The sequence below is a fragment of the Macadamia integrifolia genome, unplaced genomic scaffold, assembly GCF_013358625.1.
Source record: "Macadamia integrifolia cultivar HAES 741 unplaced genomic scaffold, SCU_Mint_v3 scaffold1424, whole genome shotgun sequence".
Classification (NCBI taxonomy): Eukaryota; Viridiplantae; Streptophyta; class Magnoliopsida; order Proteales; family Proteaceae; genus Macadamia; species Macadamia integrifolia.
In genome coordinates, this window is record NW_024868199.1 from 102,628 (window position 1) to 130,333 (window position 27,706).

General features: G+C 41.5%; 1 protein-coding gene across 3 annotated transcripts in view; it reads right to left on the bottom strand.

The window, feature by feature from the left end:
* The window catches only part of LOC122063700 (protein TIFY 3-like), a 30,421-nt gene extending 7,388 nt beyond the window's left edge, over positions 1-23,033 (bottom strand). For 2 of the 3 annotated variants that reach the window (XM_042627394.1, XM_042627391.1), the window contains exon 1: positions 22,599-23,033. In XM_042627394.1, the coding sequence (XP_042483328.1) occupies positions 22,599-22,807 (209 nt within the window). In that variant the 5' untranslated portion in view covers positions 22,808-23,033. The remainder of the gene's footprint in view (positions 1-22,598) is intronic. The other variant, XM_042627392.1, reaches the window with a different exon arrangement.
* Between the last annotated feature and the right edge of the window lie 4,673 nt (positions 23,034-27,706).

A 27,706-nucleotide genomic window follows, 5' to 3' on the forward strand; every position in this document is an offset into this window, starting at 1 on the left:
ATTTAAAATGGTTTTATAAAGGCTGACCCATTGGTCCACTAAAAAATTCCAACATTTTGAGAGATACCGTTGAAATCATTGACTTTTAAGGTCAATACTGGTCAAAATCATTGACTTTTAAAAGTCACATGGTATTTGGCATCGGAGTTCTGGGATACTGTCGAAATGTGGGAATTTCAACAATATCGGTGGAAACCTTAAACCATGATGATATCCCAGTAGGAGGAGAAGAAGCCCATACTCAAAACTTTTTATACAAGGCTTCTCTATCCTTTTCCTGGTTCATAAGCAAGCTTCAAGAGAATATCAAGGTGCATTCATTCTTATTCATTGCATTTCATACTTGCACCACACTAAGGTAACATTTTACCTTTATTTGTAGTTGTTTCTTTATTTGCCTAAGAGTTGGTTGAATTCTAGGATTCGATAGTGTACAAAAGGACTAGACTGTACTTAGTCTTTTGTAGGTCACTCTTTGCCTTTAGAGATTGGTTAAGGACTCTCTTATCTAGTAAAGAGATTATTGTACTAAGGCTCTTATCCTTGAAAGCATGTAAAAGGTGATTTTCCCCCACCTAATGTATTGAAAGGGGAAATTAGTGGAAAATCTCCCAAGGAGGTCTTGAGGGGAATGGAGTTGACTCAAGTGAGTCGAACCACTATAAATCCTTGTGCATTTGGTGTGATTATCCTTGTTAATTACTTAGATTTTAATTTCCATATTGTTCACAAGCACTCAATCGGGGTAAAATTTGAAAAAGAATAAATTCCACTAAATTAACCTATTCACCCAATCACCTCCCCTTTAGGTTAAATAACAATTAGTATCAGAGCGGAAGCTCAAAAATGAAAACTTTTGTCAATCATATATGAGTAAAATATCATGGCATCTGCACTCACCCCTCAGGAAGGATTAAACATATTTAGACCACCTTATTTCAATTGTGAAAACTTTGCCTACTAGAAATGCAGATTTAAGGTTTTCACATGTGCAAATAACCTTGTTTGAAAAGTTATACATAATGGCCCATTTGTGATCACCATGGATGTTGAAGGCAAGAAGGTACCTGAAGACGAATTGGAGTGGACTATCGATGAACAAGCATTGGTTCAACACAACTTCAAAGGTCTCACATTTCTACAATAAGCATTGAGTGAAAAAGAGTTTAATCGAGTATTTGTGAATTAGCAAAAGAAATTTGAGACACTTGTTGTAACCTACGAAGGTACAACGAAGGTAAGGGAAATAAAAATACATAAATTAGTACATGATTATGAGATTTTTAAGATGTTAAAATATGAATCTATTACTGACATGGTTTCTCGATTTACTAACATCACAAAAAAATTGAAGGGACATGGAATATTTTTTTTTACTCTGAAAATGTAAGGAAGATTTTAAAATCACTACCCACCAAATGGAGACCGAAGGTAACAACTATCAAAGAAGCAAAGGACCAAAACCAAATGAGTCTCAACTACTTAATGGGCTCTTTGTACACTCACGAGATAGAGTTGAATGCAGACAGCAAAAAACCATAACCTAAAAAGCAGATCATTGCTCTTAAGACATCTCAAGACATGGAAGAAGAGAGTGATGACAATGACGACGACTTCAACATAGAAAAAGAGATATCACTTATAACAAGACGATCCAACAAGTTTTTGAAGAAGAAAGGAAAGATGCCCTACAAGAGCCAACCCTTCAGAGAAAACAAAGGTAAGAAAAACCTTAAAGATAAAGAAGAGATAGTGTATGCTTTGAACGTAGGAAGCCTAGTCATTTCAAGACCGATTGCCCATTGATGAAAACAAGGAGAAGGCATATGCGGCTGAACATACATATGACTAGAGTGATAAGAAAAAAAATAATGATTGAAAACAAGTCACCTATCTAGTCTTAATGGTAAATAAAGATGAAATCACAAAGGTAAGCTCTCAAATTCAATAATTATTTTTGTTTTTTGGATGAATATTTAAATTCACCAAGTAGGAAAAGAATAAACAAGGGGAAGAAGGGTTGGGTATCACAAACAACTAGACACATGGAAATGATGCATCACTGTGGGGGGGGGGGGGGGGGGGGGGGGGGGAGGGAGTGATGTAGCAGAGCTTCGATGGATCGACCCAAACCAGCTCTAGAGTCCGGACCAAGAATCAGATCCAATTTGGAATCAAAGTTACGGATTTGGGTTCAAGGTTATTATAGTCTTTTATGATTTTATTTCATCTGAGAATATTTATAATCTTTTATTTTTTGAGTAATTTCCAGATAGGTAAAGAGTTACCAATTTGAGTATTGCTTTATTTCTTCTAATTCTATTAGCCCAGGTTTTAGGAGATTTTATTTCTATTTCAGTCTCAGACTTTAATTAGGAAGCCTTAATTTCAGTTTAGTATAAATTAAGATGTAACCCAAGTTATAAGGATATTGATTGAAGAATGAATTGAGTTTGAGAAATGCCTGTGTAGGCTGCCTTCCTTCCCTCCCTCCCCCCCCTCTCCTCTTACTCTCCTTGTCCACGAGACACCCACCTTCTCCTTTTCCGCAGACCCCCCCCCCAGTTGTGCGATCCATCCCTCTCCCTTCTTCTTCCTCCTCCTTCCTTTATGCTGTGTTGTTACTACTTCCAGTACTCTGTTCTGGCAGAATTTACAACATAAGAAAACCGCGGCAGATCCCATCTATGTAAACCCTTTCAGTTTTGAATCTTGAGCCAAACAAACCCCTTCCTGAGATGACCTGAACCCTAGAGTCTCATCCCTAAATAACCTCGTTCCATGAGATCAAGGTTCTCAGACATGTATCTGGTTTATACCTTACCGTCATGCCCAGCTTGTGTGTCTGAGAAACTCTTCTTCACACGATGGTTGGAGCAGCCATTCACTGGGGTTAAGATGGCTGATCGAGAAGATTCCTCCGTTGAAACTTCAGTCCAGATTGTAACCACTAACCAGTGGGATGAGTTGTCCACTGAATCCCTCTCTTAAGTCTTCCGCCCCTTGTTTGGGCTGGAGGTAGAAGACAACCCCTCCTCACGATTCTTCTAATCCCTTCTTTCTTATTTCTTAGTTTTCTTTAGTACCCCTTCCCTTTCTCCCATATTCTTCATTGTCCTATTTTTTTACATTTAATTCCTAGTTTACCCTTTCTACTAGCACTTTGTAAACCAGTGCTTATGTCTTAAAGTTCTAACAAATTACAGGACTGCCACCCTAATGAACTTCAATCTATTTACAGGACTACCACCCGATTGCAAACATAAATCTATTTATTGTTTTGCCACTTAATCTTAGGCTTGAGTTGCTTAAGTGTTTTTGTGGGCCCAGCCATCCGGGTTGGGTTTTACGTGACCCACCGGCCTTGCTAGGGAGATAATAGATAATGGAATACCCCAGGACACAACAATGAGCCTGTTCCTTGGGGTTTCGGCGGCTGATCGATAGGCAAGGCATCCAAGTTTGGAGCAAACATCAAAGTAGGTGATTTTCCAAATCGTATCAAAGAGCGAAAGTTGGAAGTCCATCAATGAGGATTGCGCTCCACCCAGATATGACCATAGTTGTCAGGCGCCGATTTGGCATGCCGGTAGAAAATTAGTAGCAAATCGGCGGATCGATTTACTTGAGTCACAATTGGCGTGCACCATATCAAGATTGGCATCGCCAAATCGGCACCATCGACGCCATATCACGATTAGAGTACATAACGGTTGTTTTTTGTACGCTTTTTTTTTTTGAAGTTATTAACATTAATTCTCTTTTTTATATTGTTATTAGAAAATTAGTGGCAGGTGTATTATGCTTTCATACACGCCACTACATATGAACAATTGTAAAAGCCCAAAATCCTCATTCCTCAACCTCTCGTGTCTTCGACTCTCAACTATGAAGTGTGAAACCCTCGAGACTTCGTCTATGAACCCTCAACAGTGAAAGTGAAACTGTTCTTTGTTGGCTTGTTGCTGGCTCTGATAACTCTTGATACTCTCCGACAGTCCGACGAGTATTGATATGGCTCCGACAAATCATAGGTCGTGGCATCCTCATTTTCCGACAGGTCAGGTAAGTCTCTACGGCTCTACTCCTCTGCTTCAATTCTTCTTCTTCTTCTTCCTTAATCCTCTTCTTTTTTTTTTTTTTGGCCAACTTTTGCTTCCTCTTCGTCTTCAGTTCTTCTTCTTCTTCCTTAACCCTTTTTTCTTCTTCCGTAATACTCTATTCTTTTTCCCCGACTATTCTTCTTCTTTGTCTTCACTCTTCAATTCTTCTACAGTCTTCTTTGTCTCCACCTCTTCTTCTTCTCCTTCAGTCTTCTTCCTCAACTCTACAAGACTACAACTGCAAGTCTTCAATAATCAATAATGGTTAACAGCCAAAAAAAATATCTTTAAGTTTTCTTTCGGATTTGAAGGAACCTGATTTCAAATCATTACCAGAATAAATACATCCATTGAATTGTGCTTTTGTTGATAAAAAATGCACTTGTATCTTGGTTTGCTTTCCTGATTGATTCTTGAATGACATGTTGCGGGTCCCTGTCCTTTTTCAAGGAGTCGGTCACACATTAAATCCTGCCAATAAGCTGATTTTCTATGACTTGATGTACATGTTAATTTTTTATGAATTGATGTATAACTGTACAAGTCAATATTTCATGTTGATTTTTGATGTCTTCATATGGCTATGTTGATTTTTTATGATTTGATGATGCTTAATGTTGATTTATATATGTTATAGGGTATATATTGTAAGACTTGTACCATACTAAATAATTTTAGAAAATAGAAAAAATAAAAAATAACACATGGGCGATTTGATGGCCATGGCAACAACATAACAGGTGATTCATCACCGAATCGATTAGCCACCCCTCTACCGCCTTGGATCGCCATGACACCGTGACAACTATGGATATGACTGATCGTAGCATAAAAGGTGAGCTTCCCAACTGTATCACAAATGGAGGATCCACGGAAAGTTATGTCCACCCAAATCCATTCTCTACTCAACGGAAGGATTGGTCTGCAAGAAGGCCAACAATTACTAAGGGCTCTCTTCCAGGCGGCGGAAGAGAAGGGGCAGGAGAAAAAAAGATGATTAACAACTTCAATGCCATTCTAGCAAAGGCAGTTGGAAAGAGCTCGCCAAGCAGTGAAATTGTGGTGGGGGATGTTGCCTTTAAACCAAATTATGTTTCTCCAATGGATGAGGGAACCTTTGAATCTAATGACATCCCAAGCAGAGGCCGAAGAGAACCGTCCCAAGTTAGACTGGGTCTAGACAACTAAATCGTCCTTGCCTCTGTGGCCGGGGGGAATGGGGGGAAGGGAGGCCCAGAGGTCAGCAAGAGGAGGAGAGGAGGGGGGAGGGGTCCAAATGCCAAGAGAAGATAAAGGAGACTTTGGTAGTTCGACTTAGACAACAATAATAGATAATCCTTGGAGTTCCCAGGGGAATGAGGATACCTGAAGGGTGCCATGGGTCCAGCCAGAGAGAGGTCTTGGACCCATTACCAATGGAGTAAGTAATGGCTCCCAAGGCTTTAGGTCTGGAGGAAAGGATTTTAAGCCAAATCCAAGAGGCATCAGAGGAGGGAGAGACAGAGCAAAGATAGTTGTTTTTAGGAGGGAGGAGTAGACCTAAGAGACCCAGGTATTGTTGCTCTTGGAGGCAATCTTCCATATGAGCTTGAGAATGCCAGCACAGTTGACCTCCTTAATTCTCCTAAGGGCAAGCCCACCTTTAGACTTGGGAAGGCAAACTTGATCCCAGCTCAACGTGTGGAGGAATTTAGAGGAGTCCGAGCCTTCCCAAAAGAAAGAGCAAAGAAGACAATGGATTTGATGGAAGAAGCAAGGAGCATAAAGATACCAAGCCAGTAAAGGTACATAGATTGGAGAACAGATCGAATAAGGACAAGGTGACAGCGTAAGAGACGAGCTTGCCTTTCCAGAGCTGAAGCCTCTTCCTAAGAAAGTCAAGGATAGGAGAGCAACAGTGGGTAGTGAGCCTAGTTGTGATGAGGGGGAGGCCAAGGTATTTGGCAAGGAAGGAGACTAAGGAGAACCCTATGATTTAGAGAAGAATGGAATGGATGGGATCCAAAACTCCAAAGAGAAATAGACAAGATTTAAGGAGGTTGATGCGAAGGCCAAAGAGAGATTTAAAGAGGTGGAGAAAGGACATGATGGAAGAGATAGAGGAGGGGTCTGCCTTATAGAAGATCATGAGGTCAACAGAAAAGGCCAGGTGAATGGGAAAGAGGGGTTTTCATTTAGGAATGGGGGAGATGAGGTGAAGGTCAGTGGAGGATTGAATGGAGCAAGAAAGCACCTCAAAGGCAATTGAGAAAAGGAAAGAGGAGATGGGACCTGCCTGACACCAACTGAGGAGGGAAAGTAACCGGCTGGGCTACTATTGATCAAGACGGAGAAGGAGGGGGAGGAGATGCAAGAAAGGATCCAGTGGACAAAAGCAGGCGGGAAGGACATCTGGATTAAGACTCTAGAGATGTAGTCCTAGCGGATGGAGTCAAAAGCTTTATGGATGTCAATCTTAAGCACGGCAGCAGGGGAATGGGATTTGTGGTCAAAACCTCTAAAAAACTCATGGCAAAGAATGATATTATCAACTATGCTTCTGGCCGCAATGAAGGCCGATTGATTTAGACTGACAAGTGAGTCGATAACCCTCCGAATTCTGTTGGCTAGAATTTTAGCAATGAATTTGTACAAGAGGTTGCAAAAAGAGATGGGCCTGAAGTCAAGCAGGGAATCAGCCCCCTCTTTTTTAGGGATAAGGCAGAAGAAGGTATGATTGATCCTTTTGTTGGATTTGTGAGAGAGGGCGGCAGCTAAGATTTCATCATCCAAGGAATGGCCTAGAGGGAGGTGAGGAGGTGAGGGGGGATGAATTTGTTGAGAAGGTTAGGGGGATAGGGGAGCGGAGGAAAGGGAGGGGGTTGCAGAAGATCGAAAAATAATAAGGCAACCTCATCTTTCATATCTTTAGGATGGAGAAGGGAGGAGCCATCCCTAGAAATGAGTTTCGTGATGGAATTAGCATTAGTCCTAGCTTTGAGAGATCGGCGAAAGTAAGAGGACTTGGAGTGTGAGTCTCCAAGCTCCAGCCATTTAATATGGGATTTTTCCCAGAGGAAGCTTTCTTCCTAAGCAAGGAGGGAGGAAAGCTCAACATAATTGACTTTTTCTTCTTTAACCAGGGAGATATTGAGGAGGTCCAGCTAAAGGCAAGATTGGATAGCATCAAGCTTGTCTCTGCAAGAAGAGACCCTGAAAGAGATATTTCCTAAGGAATTGGAGTTCCATATCCTGAGAGCAGATTTGACATTCTTGAGCTTCCTCGCAAAGGCAACAAGGGGAGTGGAGAAAGCTTGGACAGGGATTGCCTAAGATTTTTGGACAACATGGATGAAATCATTGTGGAGGGTCCACATGTCAAAGAATTTGAAGGGCTTGGGACCAAAAGAGGCGTGAGGGTGGACAAGAAGAGAGATGGGGGAATGATCAGAGATGCCAAGGAGGTCAAAACAAGCATGGAGGAGGGAAAGGAGTCAAGCCAAGCCTCATTGACGAGAACCCTATCAAGCTTGCAAGAAACCCTAGCAAAGCCACTCCTTCGGTTTTGCCAGGTGAACTTGGCACCAAACCATCTTAAGTTGGTCATGCAAATATCATCGATGTAGTAATTGAAGGACTCAACTGAAGGGAGATCAATGGGGACTCCCCCAACCTTCTCATGACTAGCTCTAACAATATTAAAATCACCCACCAGACCCTAAGGGAGATGGGCACTGAAGGGGCAATGGAACGAAGAGTAGACCAGAGGGAAAGCCTCTTACGTACTATTGAGAGCATGATGACAGTGAAGAAGAAAGGAGAGGGGCTAGAAGTGGAGATGACAAAGACGCTGAGGAGAAGGGGATTCCAGAGAACCCGAATCCGCCTATTGGGGCAATGAGCATAGTTAGAGAGGAAGGACTAGAAGGGGGTAATAGAGGAGGCGATATGGGGGCTTAGACTCAAGGACATGGGTTTCAAGAAGACAGCAAAGGGATGCACGAGAGGAAAGGAGAGAGGAGCGGATGGACGCATGCTTGGTGGGGCAGCTGAGGCCACGCACGTCCCAAATGGTCCAAGGAATCATTTGGAAGAGGGGGGGAGGTAATGTAGGGCTAAGTTTGAAAACCAAACTAGACCCAAAACTACAGGAACTTTTAGTCAAAAGAACAACCACTAATCGCCCAAAAATAAACAATAAACAGCAGACCAAAAATAAGAATCGAACAGCCCTTTGTGAATCAGAAATTTCAACTCAGAACTAGAGTTTCAGAAATCAGATATCATACCAACTATAGGACTAACCAGTAGCAGAAATAAGGTATTAAAATAGACCATATTCAGCAACAACACCACAGGGACAGAACAACCAAACCAAAACTCAATTCTGGGCAGAGCCACAATCGGCCGGAATCAGAGGATTAGCCAGACCAGACAATCCCCTAGTCTGATGGGCATGGAATTAGGATCGAACCTCCCTTCCAGCAAGGGGAACACTCGATCCAAAGGGGGTCTCAATCTGATGGCTAGATAGCCGAGTAGGGGTGGTCTATACTTGTAGAATTCTGGGAAAAACACAGATCTGAACTTAACAGTAGATTAGTTCTCTTACCTGAGATGCAGACCAATAACTGCAGCAATAAGAAAACCAGAAAAGAATAAGATCCACTCGGACTTCTCGCCACTGAGTGTCGATTGGATCAAACACCAATCCCTTGGCCATGATTAAACACAAGGAACAGCCATTAAAGCCAGCGGCAACAAGAAGAGTCTTTTTTTTTTTAAACTTAAATCGTGGGCTATCTTGCTTTATTTATAATAATGATGGGGATGTTTACAAATAATAGTAACTCAGAAATTAGAAACTAACAAAGACTGAGTTACTAAAAACTAGTTACATGAAGTTACTAAAACAGAGATTGTAAAAAGGAAACTAGATCTAAACTGAAATTAGAAACTTCTTAAGACATGAATTAGAAACTTCTTAAGACATGAATTAGAAACTAAATATATGGCTAAAATTAGAAACTAAATAATATCTAATCTCCAAGCTAAATCCCCATCAATACCCAAGCCGTGGGCTTGGAAACAGCCTTGGTCTCCCTCAGTCACTGTGGTGGTGTTCCCCTTCTGGTATAAGTCTTCAATTCTGCATCAACTCTCCTCGACTTGAAAGCATTCATCTCCAACGAATGGGCAATAGACATGTAGCGCTCATACAAGTTGGGATCAAGTCTCTTGAAATCATCAGCATGAATCCACGTACAGTCACTACGGGGACGACCACTTGACAAGAAAAGTGTGATATCCGGTGTCACTGTGGGAGGTCTTGTAATTATCATCCAACACGTCTTCAATAACTTCAGAAGTAGGTGGCTTTAGTTGGGGCAGCCTTAACATTTGTTCCGTGTCTCCATCATCCGAATGGTGCCTCAACCTAAATGTGAAGATCAGCCACATTAAACACGTTGCTTATCGTCTTGTCATCAGGCAATTCAAGCAGATAAGCATTAGGTCCTATACGTTTCAGCACCTTATAGGGACCCATCTTCCGTGGATGTAACTTGGTATTGACACCCGTCTAAAACCGTTCAGGATTTACTCGAATCATCACCATGTCCCCGGGTTTCAACTCCACATAACGCCGATGACGATCAACGAAAGCCTTATACATCTCATTGTTCAAGGCAATACGTCGTCGGACGTTGGCATACACCTCAGTAATATGACACAAGAACTCATCAGCCTCAATACTAACTCGAGCTTGGGGTGGGAATGACATAAGATCAATAGGTCGCTTAGGCTGAACTCCAAGTAAGATTTCAAAAGAAGTGCACGACCCGTTGTCCTATTCACTGAGCTGTTGTAGGCAAATTCTTCAATATCAAGAATGGAAGGCCATGTCTTCTCATAATCTCGAACCAAACACCTCAACAAATTTCCTAAGCTACGGTTCACCACCTTTGTCTGTCCGTCCATCTGTGGATGAAATGCAGTTAAAAAGTTCAGTTTTGTATGTCTTCAACCACAATGTCTTCCAAAAATAACTCATGAACTTAACATCACGGTCAGACACAATACTAGTTAGCAGCCCATGTAGTTGCACTACCTCCTTGAAGAAGAGCTTTGTAACCTGATAAGCATCAAAAGTCTTGCGACAAGGTATGAAATGAGCCATCTTAGAGAAATGATCAACAACCACCACAATGGAATCATATCATTCCCTAGTAGGGGGTAGTCCAAGAACAAAATCCATGCTAACCACAAGCCACGTTTCATGAGGAACAGGTAGTGGAGATTATAAACATGTGTTCTGTTTTCCCCCTTTTGCCAACTGACATACACGGCATCTCTTGATCAGATGATCGACATCCTTTGCAATGCACAACCAATAATATCGATCCATCACCTGTGCAAGAGTCTTATCCTTTCCAAAATGTCCTAATCCTCCCCATGTAACTCATGTATGATGTGATGACGTAGGGAAGAGTTTGGGATACAAAGCCGTGTGCCAAAGAATAAGTACCCACCATGAATAGAGTACTTTAGGTGTTGTCCACCCTGTTGCAACTTTGCAAAGACAGTGCTGCAATCAGGATCAGATGTGTACTCACCCCGTATCTGATCAATGCTAATAACATGTGCAGACAATGTGTTAAGTGTGAGCACTTTCCGGCTAAGTGCATCAGCCACTGTGTTCTCTTTTCCCACCTTGTACTTCATAGCAAATATAAACTCCTACAAGTAAACTACCCATTTGGTATACCTGTGGCTAATCGACTTCTGTGAGTGAAGGTGCTTCAATGCCTCATGATCAGTGTATAAAATGAACCCCTTACCAATAAGGTAGTGTCTCCAATGGCGTAACACTTGGACGATTGCATACAACTCCAAATCATATGTCGAATAGCGCTTCTTGGGCTCATTCAGTTTATACCTATAAAAGGCGATGGGGTGTCCTCCTTACATTAACACTCCTCCTATCCCATGTGATGCATCTGTAGCTACCTCAAATACTCTGTCAAAATCTAGTAAGCATAGGATGGGTGCCTCTGTCATCTTCCTCTTCACAAGAGCGAAAGCTTTGGTCGCTGCAGTTGTCCATTCAAACTTCCCTTTATTCGACTTCATACATTCAATGATGGGTGCCATAACTGCACTGAAGTTCTGAATAAATCTCCTGTAGAAGGAAGCCAACCCATGGAAGCTACGGACCTCTGTTAGTGTCTTAGGTATGGGCCAATCAGTGATGCTCTTAATCTTCTCCGGATCAGCTTCAACCCCCTTTGATGACACTATAAATCCAAGGAATACAACCTTGGGCAGCATGAAGGAACACTTCTTGAGATTAATGTATAACTCCTTAGCATGGAGTACTCTCAAGACTTGCCTCAAGTGATCCATATGTTCGTCTTAGTTCTCACTGTATATCAGAATGTCATCAAAAGAAACAACCAAAAAGCGACCAATAAAGGGACGAAGGGCATGTGTCATAACCCTCATAAAGGTACTAGGTGCATTCGACAAACCGAAAGGCATGACTTTCCACTCATATAAGCCATCCTTGGTCTTAAAGGCGGTCTTCCACTCATCTCCATAACAAATGCGAATCTGATGATAGCCACTCCTCAGATCCAGTTTGGAAAAGACCTTTGCCTCGGATAGCATATCCAACATATCATCTAGTCGTGGTATAAGGAACCTATACTTGACCGTTATCTTGTTGATAGCACCGCTGTCCACACACATACGCCAAGAACCATCCTTCTTCGGCCTCAGTAAAGCTGGTACTGCACAAGGACTTAAGCTCTCCTCAATGAAGCCCTTTATATAGTAACTCATCCACTTGCCGTTTCAGCTCGGCATGCTCAGTAGGGCTAAGTCTGTAGCAGGAAGGTTTGGTAAAACCGAACCAGGTACCAAATCAATAGCATGTTGTATGTCTCGCATGGGAGGCAACTCATCTGGGAGATCATCAGGGACTAAGTAAAAAAAATCAGATAGGAGCTCTCTGATGGGTGCATTATGCGTTACCTCAGGTTGGGGAGTGACTTCCCTAGTAACAAGAGCCATAACCATTCCAGTCTCATGACTTGTGCGTAAGAACTGCTTGCGGGGAATAGCTAACAACTCCTTTGTGGGCATAGCTACTACCTTCTTCTCTATATCAATGTCCTTCTAATTTGACCTTAGGGATTTCTTGCGCCGTATTTCAGCCAGCATATTTATCGGATAGAAAGTTGTAGGAACACCCTTCCATATGAAAGTACACAGATTCTTCTTCCCTCCAACCATGGCATCATTGTCATACATCCAGGGACAACCAAGCAATATATCTATGAGCTTCATTGGGACCACATCACACCAACCTTTCTCTTCATACCGGTAAAGTTTCAAAGGAACTGAGCACCTCTTATTCACCTCCAAGGTATTACCATTCAGCAAGGATACCTTATAAGGCTGAGGATGTGGGTTAGCTTTCAAGGTTGCTTTTTTCACAAAGGCTTCAAAAACAACGTTGACACAGCTGCCACTATCAATGATAATTTGACAAGTATGCTCACCAAACTTCATATGGCTATAGAATATGCAGTTATGTCGCCAATCCTCTCTTTTGGTTTCAGCCACCAATATGCGAGTAACAATATTAATTCCGTGAGTGCCATCCTCATTAGCGTCTTCCATATCATAATCATATCCACCATCATCATTATCATCCAAAGGATAAGGGCAAAGAGCTGACTCATCTTCCTCATTGGAGTCTTCAATCTTAACTACTGCATTAACCCTCTGCTTATGTGGGCAAAACTTAGCAAAATGTCCTACCTCTTGGCAATGGAAACATTGCACCTTATTACTACCTGTCATGGGTGCCTTTCCTTTGTGATCGGCCTGTGGAGGAAAAGTGGACTTTGGGGGTGTTGAGCTACTAGGTTTAGTTGCTGGAACATTTTTCTCAACCTCCCCAGCTTGAAAACCAAACCTTCTAACTGGTCGTGCTATAAGCTCCTCTGCTCGTAGGGCTTTGTCCAACCAATCCCTCACTAAATACACATCAAACACTCTGATTCCCCTGTTGATTTCAGCTCGCAATCCCAGTCGAAACCGAGATAACAATTGCCTTTCATTCTCCCTTATACCTGTGCGAGAATAAAATGCAGCAAACTTATTCATATACTCTGCAACAGTCATAGACCCTTGACGAAGAGAGTTCAACTAGTCTTACATGCAAGCTCTGAAGTTGCGTGGTAAGTATTTGTCAAATAGCTCAAGGTTCATCTCCCCCAACTAGTAGGTTCTCTCCCACGGTCTTCCAACTCTAGCTTATAAGTTCTCCGCCAGTCACGAGCAACCCCAACTAGCTTTGCACGAGCTAGTTTCATCTTTCGTTCCTCAGGTAAATCATAATAATCAAAATAGTCATCCAACGCAGCTACCCAATCATAAAACAATTGGGTCATGCCTACCATCAAACTCCTTCAAATCGAGCTTGACTTTTTGTGAGTCTCCAGAGTTCCTCTAATATGTGGGACGTTCAGTCTCGAAATAACCTCTTACATGTTCTTTAAATGTAGGTTGCACTACAGAAACCCTCTGTGGTGGTCTCAGATTAAGGTTTGCCCTCCTATTAGCCAACTGAGCAGCTACATTCAATGGAGCTTCACTTCGGGTGTTGTTTGTGACTCACCAGTAGGCTGTTGTGGTGGGGTCTCGACAGCCAACAACCTTGTATTCAATTCCGCCTTCAACTCAATCTTCAATTCATTCAACTTAGCTTCCTGTTCAGCCTTCATATTCAGTAGTAGTTCCATAATAGAAGCAAAAGTGGGGGTGTTGTTCTCAGCCATGCTCTGATACCACTTAATGTAGGACTGGAATTGACAACCAAACCAGACGCAAGACTGCAGGATCTTATAAATCAAAGAACAACCAGATTTCCACTAAAATAAACCAATTAAATCAGACCAACAGAGACAAAGCAAACAGCAGCTATCGATCTCAGAAAAACCCAGTAATTTCTATGATTGAACAGTACTAGATGGGCAGAGATAAATCAAGGACTGATAACAGTTCAAAATAGTGTCAAACAATTTGTAATTAATGATTCAGAATCTGAAAATCACAGCAGAAATCAACCCAGATCAATTGATCTCAATTCTGTCCAAAACAGATCACTAAAAGATGAAAAAACTGAGATTTTATAGAACTTCCAAATGGCTGGTCAGAACCAGCCCTAACTTAGGTTGAGTTCTCCTTGGATGCTAGAAAAGCTTCGATCAAAACTGTAGGCCCAACAAAGAACTAAAACTGCTACAGGTTCCAGGAACCGATTGTACAAAAAAAAGAGATTTTCTGTGCAGATTCAAAAAAATAACATACATGTCTTATGAACAGTAGCAGATCTATGAAAACAAGCTTGAGAATAACTAAATGAGCAATAAGAAGATATATGTAGAACCCTCCTGGACTTCACACCGCAAGGAGTCGTTTCGATCAGACACCAAACCCTTCTTCCTCGATCAAACACAAGGAACAGCCATGGAGATCACCCAGCGGCAGAAACATGAAGTTTTTTTTTTTAATTGTCAAATAGTGGCTCATAAAAGAGCCCTCTCCATTATTTATAATGATGGGGGAGGTTTACAAATAATAGCAACTCAGAGTTACTAAATCTGAGTTACTAAAAACTACTTATAAGAAGTTACTAAAACTGGAATATTGTAATCTAAGAAATTAGAAACTAGTAAAGACTTGAAATTAGAAACTAATTCTAGTACTGAAGATAGAAAGTAAATTAGAAACAATAAGTGACTAATATCCCCATCAACAGCCCCAAATGGTGGGTTGTCTTGGACCAGGACCAGATATGGTCAACCCAATCAGCCACTTGGGTCGACTTTCGTCTTGGGTCTTGTCTTGTAGACCTTTGTCGCTGCTGCATCAACAGCTCGCATATATATTCACGAAAACTCTAAAGGAGGAAAAGTTCTACACACTAAGAAAGGAATTAGGGATTTGCAACTCCTTTTGTGTAAATTCCAAGTCATTGCACACCCCAAAAATCATGCCCCATTATCAACCCCAATCGGAAGCTTTTCAGGGGAACCGGACGACCGAAAGTCATACCAGTCGATCGGTGCCGCTCGACCAAAAGCCCCTTGTTTCGACTGAAAGAGCTTCAAAAGCCCACTTTTTGCTATTCCTCTTCATTTTATCTTCTCTCTAACATTTAAAGGGAAACCCTAACCTTAGAAACCCTTCTTAAACCTTGTTTGATCATCTCCATCACTCAATAGCATCTTAAAGATCTCAGAAATGGGTGAAGGCGTGCGAAGACGTTGCGCGTTCCCACGCGCATCCCTCTTCTTGCTAGGTGGGAATAGTTCAAGAAAGAGAAGGGGAAGAAGTGGGGTAGAGGAATTGGTCGACTCATCAGGCCCATGACCTGAAGACTACAAGTTCGAAACATGTCCCCTCCTAATCACTTAAGATGCTGGGAAATGCCGAGATCGTAGAACAGTGGGAGGAGCTTGAGATAAGAGATGCTATCCTTGGCACCTTAGAAGAAGTATCCTCCAATCAGTACACCAACAAGGCGATGAGCAGCCTAGCCTATAGTGCCCGGAAAGCAAGACAAAGAGTTTGAGATGGTGTGAAATCACATTCACTACCACGGATGCTTTTCGTCTCGATAATTTTCCTACCAGAGGAAAGCTTGGCAACGGAGTCTTGTGAAAGGTATTTAACAAATACAACTCTCACGGTTAGCTGACGCTCATCAGGCTTCGTGCCAACAAAGGAAAGAGGTTGGCTCCAACTTCCCTATCCAACAACAAAACAACAAACTCAGCCTTATCTCAACTTAATAGGGTCCCACGAGGATCCGTGCAAAACAAAGTAGGGGAAAAATGAGGTCCAAACATAAAAGGAGAAATGAAGTAAATAAGAAAAGGAAATGATAAAGAGAAATGGCATAGAGATGAAAGATTAAAGTAAAAAGAAAGAGGCATAGTCTCACAAAGGAGGAGAAACTCATCTAAGTAGGGTCGGCTACATGGATTTTGGCCCTCCAATATGCTCTATCCAAGTTCATACTATGGACAAGACCTAGACTCTGCATGTCAATCCTCACAACTTCTCCTATGGTCATTTTAAGTATGCCCCTGGGTTTGGGACTGCATTGGACATGATCAACAGCAATAACAACAAACTCAGCCTTATCCGAACTTCATGGGGTCGGTTACATAGATCTAGACCATACAAAGCAGGTAAAACTGTGGTCCAAATAGAAAAGGAGAGTGAAAAAATAAATAAATAAATAATGAAATTGAAAGATGAAAGTAATGGTAAGAGGACAGCACAACAAGATAGGAGAATCTCAGCTAAATTGGGTCGGCTACATGGACCCTTGCTCTCCAATAGGCTCTAAAGGGAATTTTATTTATAGCCCCATGTCTAAGGTAGTGTTCTTTAGCCAAACTCTTAGAGATCTCCTTGATCCTGAGGTAGACTCCATCAAGCAACTACGACTAAGGATGTGGGGGATTCTAACTCCAATGGTGGCCTCCATCACATCCTCAAGGGTCATTAGAAGGGTTTTGTTAAGCCTCTTGGTCAACAATGCTAAGTTAATGCCAATGCACAAGTTGAAAATCTCAAACTCAAGAGTAAGAAATTCTGCAACAAACCAAAATCCAATGCCAAAATGGAATATTCTAACATGTAATGAACTATGGCCGACATCAATGCCTAGTCAGCCAACCAATCGATTGCACTGTGGGATTGTCATTGCGTGCTGATCTGAGCCAATAAAGTTCACTGACTTGGGCTGGCAATGGAAGCTAGAGCCTGGTTCAAGTGTGACGCTGAACTAAGGCATGAAATAGTCATTTTTCCATTATTACCATTATTAATTAGGTCACGTATTTTCATTAAAAAAATTTAAAACACATTTTTAGCCATTTAAATCTTACAATCATACTCAGAATTTGGAACATTGTTGGGGCACAAGGAACCTCTAGAGCTATAAATAATGGATCCCATAACATCTCGGAACACCTTGATCATCATTTCCTAGCATGCTCCGGGGTGACAAAATGAGGCTTCCACAACCAGCCTCATGTACCCTATCACAAAGCTTCTTTTAAACCTTGCTGATGATTTTTATTTCCCCTTTGGATAAATAAGTTAATGAATTTACATCTACACTATCCTCCATACTAAATTCCCTTTATCCTCCATGTTGGTGTACGATGTCTTGTATTCCGTCGCAGTTTAATCCAGGGAGTACTGGTGCAGCACCTCGACAGGCAGCCCCCCATTCGAATTTTTTTATTTGAGGGCAATTGTGTATTTTTTGGATAAGGGTTTTTCGCTATCTATTTGTAGCGAGGGTTTCTTTCTCTGTAATGCAAGCAATATTGAGATGTGTGAGGACGAGCGCTGTAACCCTATTCTCCATTGATAGTGAAGGAGGATCTCATCTCACCGGGGACGTAGGCAACCTTGCCAAACCTCGTAAAATCCGTGTGCATTGTTTGTTCTGTTTTTCCATTATCTTCTGTATCGTTTTAAGGTTGCGTTTCTACAAATTGGTATCAGAGCTTTAGGTTTCCGTTTTCTAGGGTTTACTATCATGATGGCAAGGAAGGGATCGAATGTCAAGTATGATATCGAGCGGTTCAATGGGAAGAACAATTTCACTCTCTAGTATCAAAGGATGAAGGATCTTCTGATACAACAGGGTTTGACAAAAGCGTTGTCGGGGAAGTCGAAGAAACCTGCAAAAATTACTGACTAAGATTGGGAGGAAATGGAGGAAAAGGCGGTAAGTGCTATTCGATTGAATCTTTCTGATGATGCCCTATAATATGTTGTGGGTATCGAATCTGCACTGCAGTTATGGGCGAAACTTGAAAGCATCTACATGACGAAGTCCTTAACAAACAAGTTGTTCGTGAAAAAACAATTGTATTCTCTACAGATGGAAGAAGGTACGGATCTATTAGAGCATCTTAACATGTTCAATCAGATTGTAAGTAAACTTACAAACTTGGAGGTTAAGATAGAGGATGAAGACAAGGCATTACTATTGCTGTCATCGCTCCCAGAATCATATGATCACCTGGTAACGACTCTCTTGTATGGGAAGGAGACCCTTGAGATGGATAAAGTCGCGGCTGCCCTCATGTCCAATGATAGAAGGAAAAAAGGCCAGTAGTACGAAATCTCAAGGAGGAGGTCTTTTTGGAGGTGACAAGGAATAGAAAAGAGGGAGATTAAATCAGAAGGGATCTGGGAAGAGTCGATCGAAATCAAAAGAGGCAAAGACAAAAGTCTCTTGTTACTATTGCAAGAAGGAAGGTCATCTAAAGAGAGAGTGCTTGAAGAGGAAGGCGGACTTAAAGAAGAAAGGTGTAGATAAGGCATTTAAGGAAACTAGCGTGGTTGACAGTTCAGATGGAGATGGTGGAGATGCACTCTCTATATCACCAAGTAAGAATCAACCTTCTGATTCTTGGATTTTAGATTCTAGATGTTCATGTCACATATGTCCACATAAAGATTGGTTTGATACATATCAACAATATAATGGTGGGTCTGTCCTAATGAGGAATGATGCTGTATGCAAGACCATTGGAATAGGCACTATCAAAATCAAGATGTTTGATGGGATAGTAAGAACTTTAACAGATGTGAGACATGTACCAGAATTAAAGAAAAACTTAGTATCTTTGGGGCACTTGACTTAAATGGCTGTAAGTACATAGCAGAAAGTGAACTTCTCAAAGTTATTAAGGGTGTTATGGTTGTCATTAAGAGACAGCTAATAGGAAACCTATACAAACTCATAGGGAGCACAGTTACAGGTGGAGCAGAATTTGATATAGATGATACCTATCTATGGCATATACAGTTAGGGCATATGGGAGAAAGAGGATTGATGGAGCTTTATAAAAGGAAACTGTTGAAGGGAGTGAAAACTTATAAACTGAACTTCTGCAAGTATTGTGTGTTCGAAAAACAGTGCAAGGTTAGTTTCAAAACTGCAAAACATAAGAGTAAAGGGGTGATTGATTATGTACACAGCAATGTATGGGCTCCTTTAACAATAAAATCTAAAGGTGGGACAGAATACTTCGTGACCTTTGTTGATGATTACTCAAGGAAAGTCTGGATCTACTTCATGAAGCATAAAAGTGAGGTATTCACTAAATTTAAGGAACAGAAGGCCGAGGTAGAAAGGAAAACAGGAAAATAAATTAAGTACTTGAGAACAGATAATGGAGGGGAGTACACGTACAAACTGTTTCTAGAATTGTGTAAAGCTGAAGGGATTACACAACACTTCACTGTTCTAAAGACACCACAGCAAAATGGTGTAGTTGAAAGGATGAACAGAACACCTCTAGAAAGAGCTCGGAGTATGAGGCTGAATGAAGGGTTGAGCAAGAGATTTTGGGCAGAAACAGTGAATATAGCATGTTTCCTCATCAACAGGTCTCCATCAAAGGCGATTGATCGTAAAATTCCCGAAGAGGTATGGACAGGAAAACCAATAGATTATTCTATTCTAAAAATATTTGGTTGTCCAGCCTATGCATATGTTGAGAGTGAGCAGCATTCCAAGTTAGACTCAAAGTCTAAGCAGTACATCTTTCTTAGTTTTAAGAAAGGTGTAAAGGGATTCAAGTTGTAGGATCTAAGTTCACAGAAAGTTGTGGTTAATAGGGACATTGTGTTTAATAAGTCTCATATGGTGAAGTTAAAATGTAATTCACAAACAGTTGGTGAAAACAAAGGTTCTACTGTGCAGGTGGAGTTAGGTGAATCAGAAACAACAAAAGAAAATGAGTCATCCAGTGACTTATCAGGACAACAGGAAGCAATAGAAGTTTCTTACACTGTAGCAAAGGGTAAAGGGCAGCGTACTCACAAAGCACCTGTGAGATACGGGTTTGAGGACATAGTTGCCTATGCCCTCACTGTAGGTACAGGTGATCCATCTTCCTACCATGATGCTTTGAGTGATGCATAATATAATAAATGGATGGCAGTTATAATGGAGGAAATGGAGTCTTTGCAAAAGAACAAGACTTGGGAGATTATGGAAAAACCCAAAGGAAGAAAAATCATTAGGTGTAAATGGGTCTTTCGTAAGAAAAATGCAGGATCTGAGAAGGAGCGTGAAAGGTATAAGGCTAGATTTGTAGCTAAGGGCTATGTATAAAAGGAGGGGATAGACTACAATGAAATATTCTCTCCAGTGGTGAAACACACTTCAATCAGGGTACTACTTGCTTTGGTGGCCATGTATGATTTGGAGCTTGAACAGCTTAATGTGAAGACTGCATTTCTTTATGGTGACTTAAAGAAACAGATTTACATGGAACAACCTGAAGGTTTCAAGGTGCAGGGAAAGGAAGATCATGTTTGTCTGCTTAAGAGGTCGTTTTATGGTCTTAAACAATCTCCTAGGCAGTGGTGCAAGCGTTTTGATTCTCACATGATAAAGATTGGCTACACAGGAAGTGAGTATGATAGTTGTGTTGATTATAAAGTGTCTAAGTGATAATTCTATTATTTTGTTGATGCTTTATGTTGATGACATGCTCATTGTTACAAAGAACAAACATGATATAGTCTCTTTAAAGTCTTTATGAGTGCTGAATTTGAGATGAAGGATCTTGGTGCTGCTAAGAAGATCCTTGGCATAGAAATCCTTGGAGATAGAAATGCAGGTAAACTTTGGGTAACTCAGAAGAGGTATATTGAAAAGGTGTTAAAATGTTTCAATATGAAAAAGGCCAATCCGGTTAACACTCCGTTAGCCAATCACTTCAAGTTATCTGAAAGGGAATGCCCTACAACACATGAGGAGGTGGAGCATATGTCTCAGGTCCCGTATGCTAACGTAGTTGGGAGTCTCATGTATGCTATGATTTATAGTAGGCCTGATTTATCTCATGCAGTCAGTGTTGTTAGCAGATACATAAGTAATCCAAGGAAGGAGGATTGGAATGCAATTAAGTGGATCTTCAGATATTTGAGCATGACTAAAGATATAGGTGTTATGTTCAGTGGTAAAGGAAGTTCCACAGAATTGGCGGGTTATGTTGATTCTAACTATGTCGATGATTTAGACAAGAGAAGGTCTACTACAGGGTATGTATTTACATTGGCTGGTGGACCTATATCATGAAGGACAATGCTTCAATCTACAATTGCATGTCCACTACAGAGACAGAGTACATAGCGGCAGTTGAGGCTGCTAAGGAAGGAGTCTGGTTGGCTAGATTAGTTCATGAGTTGGGTTGGAGCAAGGAGATATAGTGTTACATTATAACAGTCAGAGTGTCATACATCTTGCAAAGAATCAGGTGTTTCATGCAAGGACAAAGCATATTGATGTGAGATTTCACAAGATCAGGGAACTTATGTCAGAAGGCAGTATTCACTTGAGAAAAATTCATACAGATCTCAATTCATACAGATCTCAATCCTACAGATATGTCTACCAAGCCAGTTACTACAAAGAAATTTGAGTCCTGTTTAGACTTGATTAATATTACTCATTGTTGAAGATAAAGGACACACCAAACAGGTGTTGGTTTGTACCTTTAATGAGGTACAAGGATAAAGACGTCTACAAGTTATCTTACAGGAGGCTCGACAGAATTCAAGCCAAGGTCGAGATTGTTGGTGTACGATGTTTTGTATTCCGTCGCAGTTTAATCTAGGGAGTACTAGTGCAAGCACCTCGATAAGCAGGGCAATTGTGTACTTTCCGGACTAGGGTTTTTCACTATATATTTGTAGCGAGTGTTTCATTCTCTGTCATGCAAGCAATACTTAAAGGTGTGAGGACGAGCAATGTAAACCTATTCTCCATTGATAGTGAAGCAGGATCTCATCTAACCGGAGACGTAGGCAACCTTGCCAAACCTCGTAAAATCCGTGTGCATTACTTGTTCTATTTTTCCATTATCTTCTACATCGTTTTAGGGTTGCGTTTCCACACTCCATACCAACAGTAGCTAAGCAGTGTGCCCTAAATGCATCAATAATCCTGATCCACACGTGTCCACAAATTCCTACGCTTTAATGTGAGAAAAATTATAATTTTTGAGTAATATCAGGCGAAAGGGGTAAAAAGGAAAATTGAATTCTTAGTGGAAGAATCAAGGCTCGTAACAGAATTGGATACATTACGGATCCCGGATCGGTACTGAGAGGAGGTTTAAATGTCTGATACTAGTTACTGTTTCCATTTGAATTATGTGACGGTATGATATGCATTAATTTGATCTCCGCGGACGATACGACTGGTCTTGGCCCTCTGGTTCCCGAATCTTGCAATCTGGCTTTCCAAACATATATTTAGAAAGAAAAGAGAGGGAGAGGGAGATAGAGATTACGGAAAAGAAGCCATCGGCAGACACCAGCATATCATGTCATGGCTCATGACTCCTGAGACCAGAAGAATACAGCAACAAAATTAAGAGAGAAACGTACCCGGTGGTGGGGTTGGATGCAATTTCAGGCGCGTAAGTGGGCATATGCAGTGGCGCTTCCTCAGACACCTTCTTACCGTAAAGGTCGAGACCGTCGGCCGCGTCCAACTCCGACAGCCTTCCGGGGCAAACATCGATGGCCTTTTCCGCTTCTGAGGCAATTTTAGAAGTATCACTGGTGATGGTGGTGTTACTGCTCATCACCTCCATTTCTCCTGCTTTCTTCTCCCGGAGGTTACCGCGACTGTCCCCCTTTTCTGTTACCGGCTCGTCTTCGGGAGACTTTCCAGCCTCACACAAAATTCTACCAACACAAGCACCGACGGATTTAGTTGCTCCAATCCAGACTAACACAAAACCATCCTAGGCAGATAAAGAGGAAAGGAGAAGGTAAAAAGAAGCCAAGAGCATAAACCCCCCCCACCCCCCCCAAAAATCTAAGCCAACAGACGGGAGGAAATACGAGAACCGGAGAAGTGGTACAAACCATTATTCCAAACACAGAACGACGGATCTCAAATTTTTGTCACGTTTTTAATACGAGGATTGGTTTCCCGTAAGGTCCAATGGGAAAATCAGAATATGGATCCTCTGTAGCTTGGGGAGAGCTATACATCGTGTAGAGCACGAATAAGAAATCGACACGTGGACGTTCCATTATCGTGTGGCCGGGGTCCACTGCTATCTTAAAAAGCGATATATACATGCGAACTATCTTATCCCACGTAAGAAAGGAGAAACTTGTTTCCAACTCCTACATTCATCCCACAAAATCTTGTTGTCGCGGTGACTTTTCTAGAACCATCTACGAGGTGCGCATTATTGACGATGACTGGAGCTGGAACTAAGGATTTCAATGGGATGATGCACAATTTTAGAACATAAACTGGTTCACACATGGGATGATGCCAGAAACAGGGAAAGTGGCCTTCAGAATCAGCAGAACATATTGGTTCATTTCTTTCTAACCCAATCTAAAATGATTCCTAAAAATTAACTTCAACAAAGATCCTGGAGAAATTGCCAGAATAATTTTCGACCGCATCTCGCACGCACATACTGACAATACATGAGAATACCTCTTCACTTTCCTTCGCTAATGCTAAGAGGCCAATGATGGGTGGTTTTCTTCCATTTTTCTTCCTCCGCTAATGGTGGGTGTTGTTCTTCCCTTTTTCTTCCTCCATTAGGTTAGACGAAAGATGATGGCTCCTCCTTCAAGATTTCCCAGTCCCTCGCGAAGAGAAAATGAAGAAACAAAGATCGTCCCATCATCCTCATCATCCTCCTCCTCCTCCACTTCAAAGTTCAGACAACACGATGACCGTAAGAAAGTCCAATTTTCATCACTGCAAGACTGCCCATACCATAGCAGTTGTGCAAGACCATAGGCAGCACCAAACCCGGATGCGCTTCCAATTCCATCATAATCAGGAAATCCACCTTCACTCTCTCTCTCTCTCTCTCTCTCTCTCTCTCTCTCTCTCTTTCTGCTAATTCATTCCTTCAATCGAGACTATTTCTGGAGCCTTGAGACCCATCCCATCGTCGACCCCCTCTACTTCTGCATCGTCACCATGTGCACGGTACAACGACATTGCCCCTTTACCTCAATCTTCTCTATATCCTACTCGCCCTCTTCTCAAGGAGATTGCAACAACGGTCATCATCAATATCATGCACGTCGCAGATGGTTCTAGGGAGAAATCCGGGGACGAGATAGTAGAGTGAAATTCGGAGTGAGAAAGAGTTCCTCCATTTTGTTATGGGATAAGGTAGTTGGCATTTGAATATTGCTTTCTAAGGCAGCATCGGAGTGAACAACACGATCGTGGAACTTCCATGTGTCACTCTTCTGTTCCACATTGCCTAATGTGTAGTGCGAGGAGTATCTGGATCTAGAAAGGTATGTTATATGTCATGCCATGTAGCTGATTAAGTGATTTTTATTATTATTATTCTTAAAAAACTACATGATTACCTATTTTTAGATTTTATTTACAAAACTACCCACCTATTGTTTTGTTTTAGTTGACAAATATGCACAAAATTGATTTGCCTGTGTCCACTATGGTCATCATGTCCACCCCACCCCACCCTTCCCTGTAACCTCGTCCAGACCTTTCTACTTTTCCTATTGAAAGGAGATGAGAGGAGGTGAGTCAAATTCAACGAAGAAGTTGAGATCGATCAATTGGGTGAGAGCAGTGTGGATTGAATTCCTCTGTGGCGTAGCAGGATGTCTGCCAGAAACGCACAGGCACGGAGCCCAAGGCAACCACACGCAACCCAATATGTTTATGGGCATTGGATGAGCGCCAAACACCCTGTTACACTCAAGAGCAGACAACGAAGAAGGCAGCTCTGATTGGATGAATTATTAGGTAACAAAGGTGGAGCTAAAGGAATGCAATAACAACATCTGACATCATATGTATAGATGCCTCATTGAACTTTATGAATTCGTCAAAGAGAACATCATTGCCTTGATTGACATTGATGTCTCCTGTACTGAGCCCACTAGCAAAAACATCAAACATGCACTTGACAATCTTGTCGGCTCCACCAAGCTTGGAGATTACCTCTTCATCCACTACAGCAGCCATGGAACCTGTCTCCCTGCTAAAAAGATAGTTGAAATTGGAGGAGTAAATGAAAATAAAATTGATTAATAGAATTAAAAATATAATAATAATATTAAGGCCATTGCCAAGAATCTGAAACTATTTCAAGATGAAGCAATTCAATCATAACTTATAAACCAAACAAAAAAAAAAGTTCAAAGAGATTAATTAAGGCGTCGTTTGATAACGTTTTTAAAAAATGTGTTTTTACGTTTTCCTGTTTCTAGAAACAGAGAAACGCGGTAAAAACCATTTGGTAAACATGTCCCGTTTCTCTTATTTTCAAAAACATAAAAATTGAAATTTATATCAATTTATGATATAAGAAATAAAACCACCGAAACATGTTTCACTTGTTTCGTCGTCCCACGAAACAAAATTTCCAACGTACAACGACCCCTGTCCGATAAAAAAAGATGCCCTCTTCACTCTCTCTTTTTCCTTCATCCCTGTTGAAACACCACGAAAGGAGAGTGTCCTCCTCTGCTCAACCCGACTGCTACCTCCAAGATTCGATTGCTACCTCCAAGAATTGACTGCACACAACCCTCATGATCACTTACCCTGCTCCCGTGAACACTACGGAGCTGTCCATTACCAAAGATTCGTCCTTCGTCCTTCACCCTACCTTACATTCATCCAGCTCCCGTGAACCCTACGAGGGTTTCTTTCTTCAACCTTGAAGAGTCTACAAAAAGGTGGGAAAAGCATCCAACTTCTTAAGTGAGATCTGTTGGTGTATGATGTCTTGTATTCCGTCGCAGTTTAATCCAGGGAGTACTGGTGCAGCACCTAGACAGCCAGGACGGCGGTCCCGCTAGCCTGGTTTTTTTTTCGCTATATATTTGTAGCGAGGGTTTCTTTCTCTGTAATGCAAGCAATACGAAGAGGTGTGAGGAAGAGCATTGTAACCCTATTCTCCATTGATAGTGAAGCAGGATCTCATCTCACCGGGGACGTAGGCAACCTTGCCGAACCTCGTAAAATCTGTGTGCATTGTTTGTTTTGTTTTTCCATTATCTTCTGCATCGTTTTAGGGTTGCGTTTCTACAAATTGGTATCAGAGCTCTAGGTTTCCATTTTCTAGGGTTTACTATCACGATGGTAGGGAAGGGATCGAATGTCAAATATGACATCGAGAGGTTTAATGGGAAGAACAATTTCACCCTCTGGCGTCAAAGGATGAAGGATCTTCTGATACAGCAAGGTTTGGCGAAAACGTTGTTGGGGAAGTCGAAGAAACCTGAAAAAATTACTGACGAAGATTGGGAAGAGATGGAGGAAAAGGCGGTAAGTGCTATTCGATTAAATCTTTCTGATGATGCCCTACAATATGTTGTGGGTATCGATTCTGCACCGCAGTTATGGGCGAAACTTGAAAGCATCTACATGACAAAGTCCTTAACGAACAAGTTGTTCGTGAAGAAGCAATTGTACTCTCTACAGATGGAGGAAGGTACGGATCTATTAGAGCATCTTAACATGTTCAATCAGATCGTAAGTAAACTTGCAAACCTGGAGGTTAAGATCGAGGATGAAGACAAGGCGTTACTATTGCTGTCGTCGCTCCCAGAATCATATGATCATCTAGTAACGACTCTCTTGTACGGGAAGGAAACCCTTGAGATGGATGAAGTCGCAGCTGCCCTCATGTCCAATGATACAAGGAAGAAGGCCAGTAGTACGAAATCTCAAGGAGAAGGTTTTTTCGGAGGTGACAAGGAGCAGGAAAGAGGGAGATCAAATCAGAAGGGATCTGGGAAGAGTCGATCGAAATCAAAAGGGACAAAGACAAAGGTCTCTTGTTACTATTGCAAGAAAGAAGGTCATATGAAGAGAGAGTGCTTGAAGAGGAAGGCGGACTTTAAAGAAGAAAGGTGTAGATAAAGCATCTGAGGAAGTTAGCGTGGCTGACAGTTCAGATGGAGATGATGGAGATGTACTCTCTATATCATCAGGTAAGAATCCACCTTCTGATTCTTGGATTTTAGATTCTGGATGTTCATATCACATGTGTCCGCATAAGGATTGGTTTGATACATATCAACCATATAATGGTGGGTCTGTCCTAATGGGGAATGATGCCGTATGTAAGACCATTGGGATAGGCACTATCAAAATCAAGATGTTTGATGGGATAGTAAGAACTTTAGCAGATGTGAGACATGTACCAGAATTAAGGAAAAACTTAATATCTTTGGGGGCACTTGACTCAAATGGCTGCAAGTACATAGCAGAAGGTGGAGTTCTCAAAGTTATTAAGGGTGTAATGGTTGTCATGAAGGGACAACTAGCAGGAAACCTATACAGACTCATAGGGAGCACAGTTATAGGTGGAGCATCTGTGACTACAGATGCAGTATTTGATACAGATGATACCTATCTGTGGCATATGCGGTTAGGGCATATGGGAGAAAGAGGATTGATGGAGCTTCATAAAAGGAAAATGTTGAAGGGAGTAAAAACTTGTAAATTGAACTTCTGC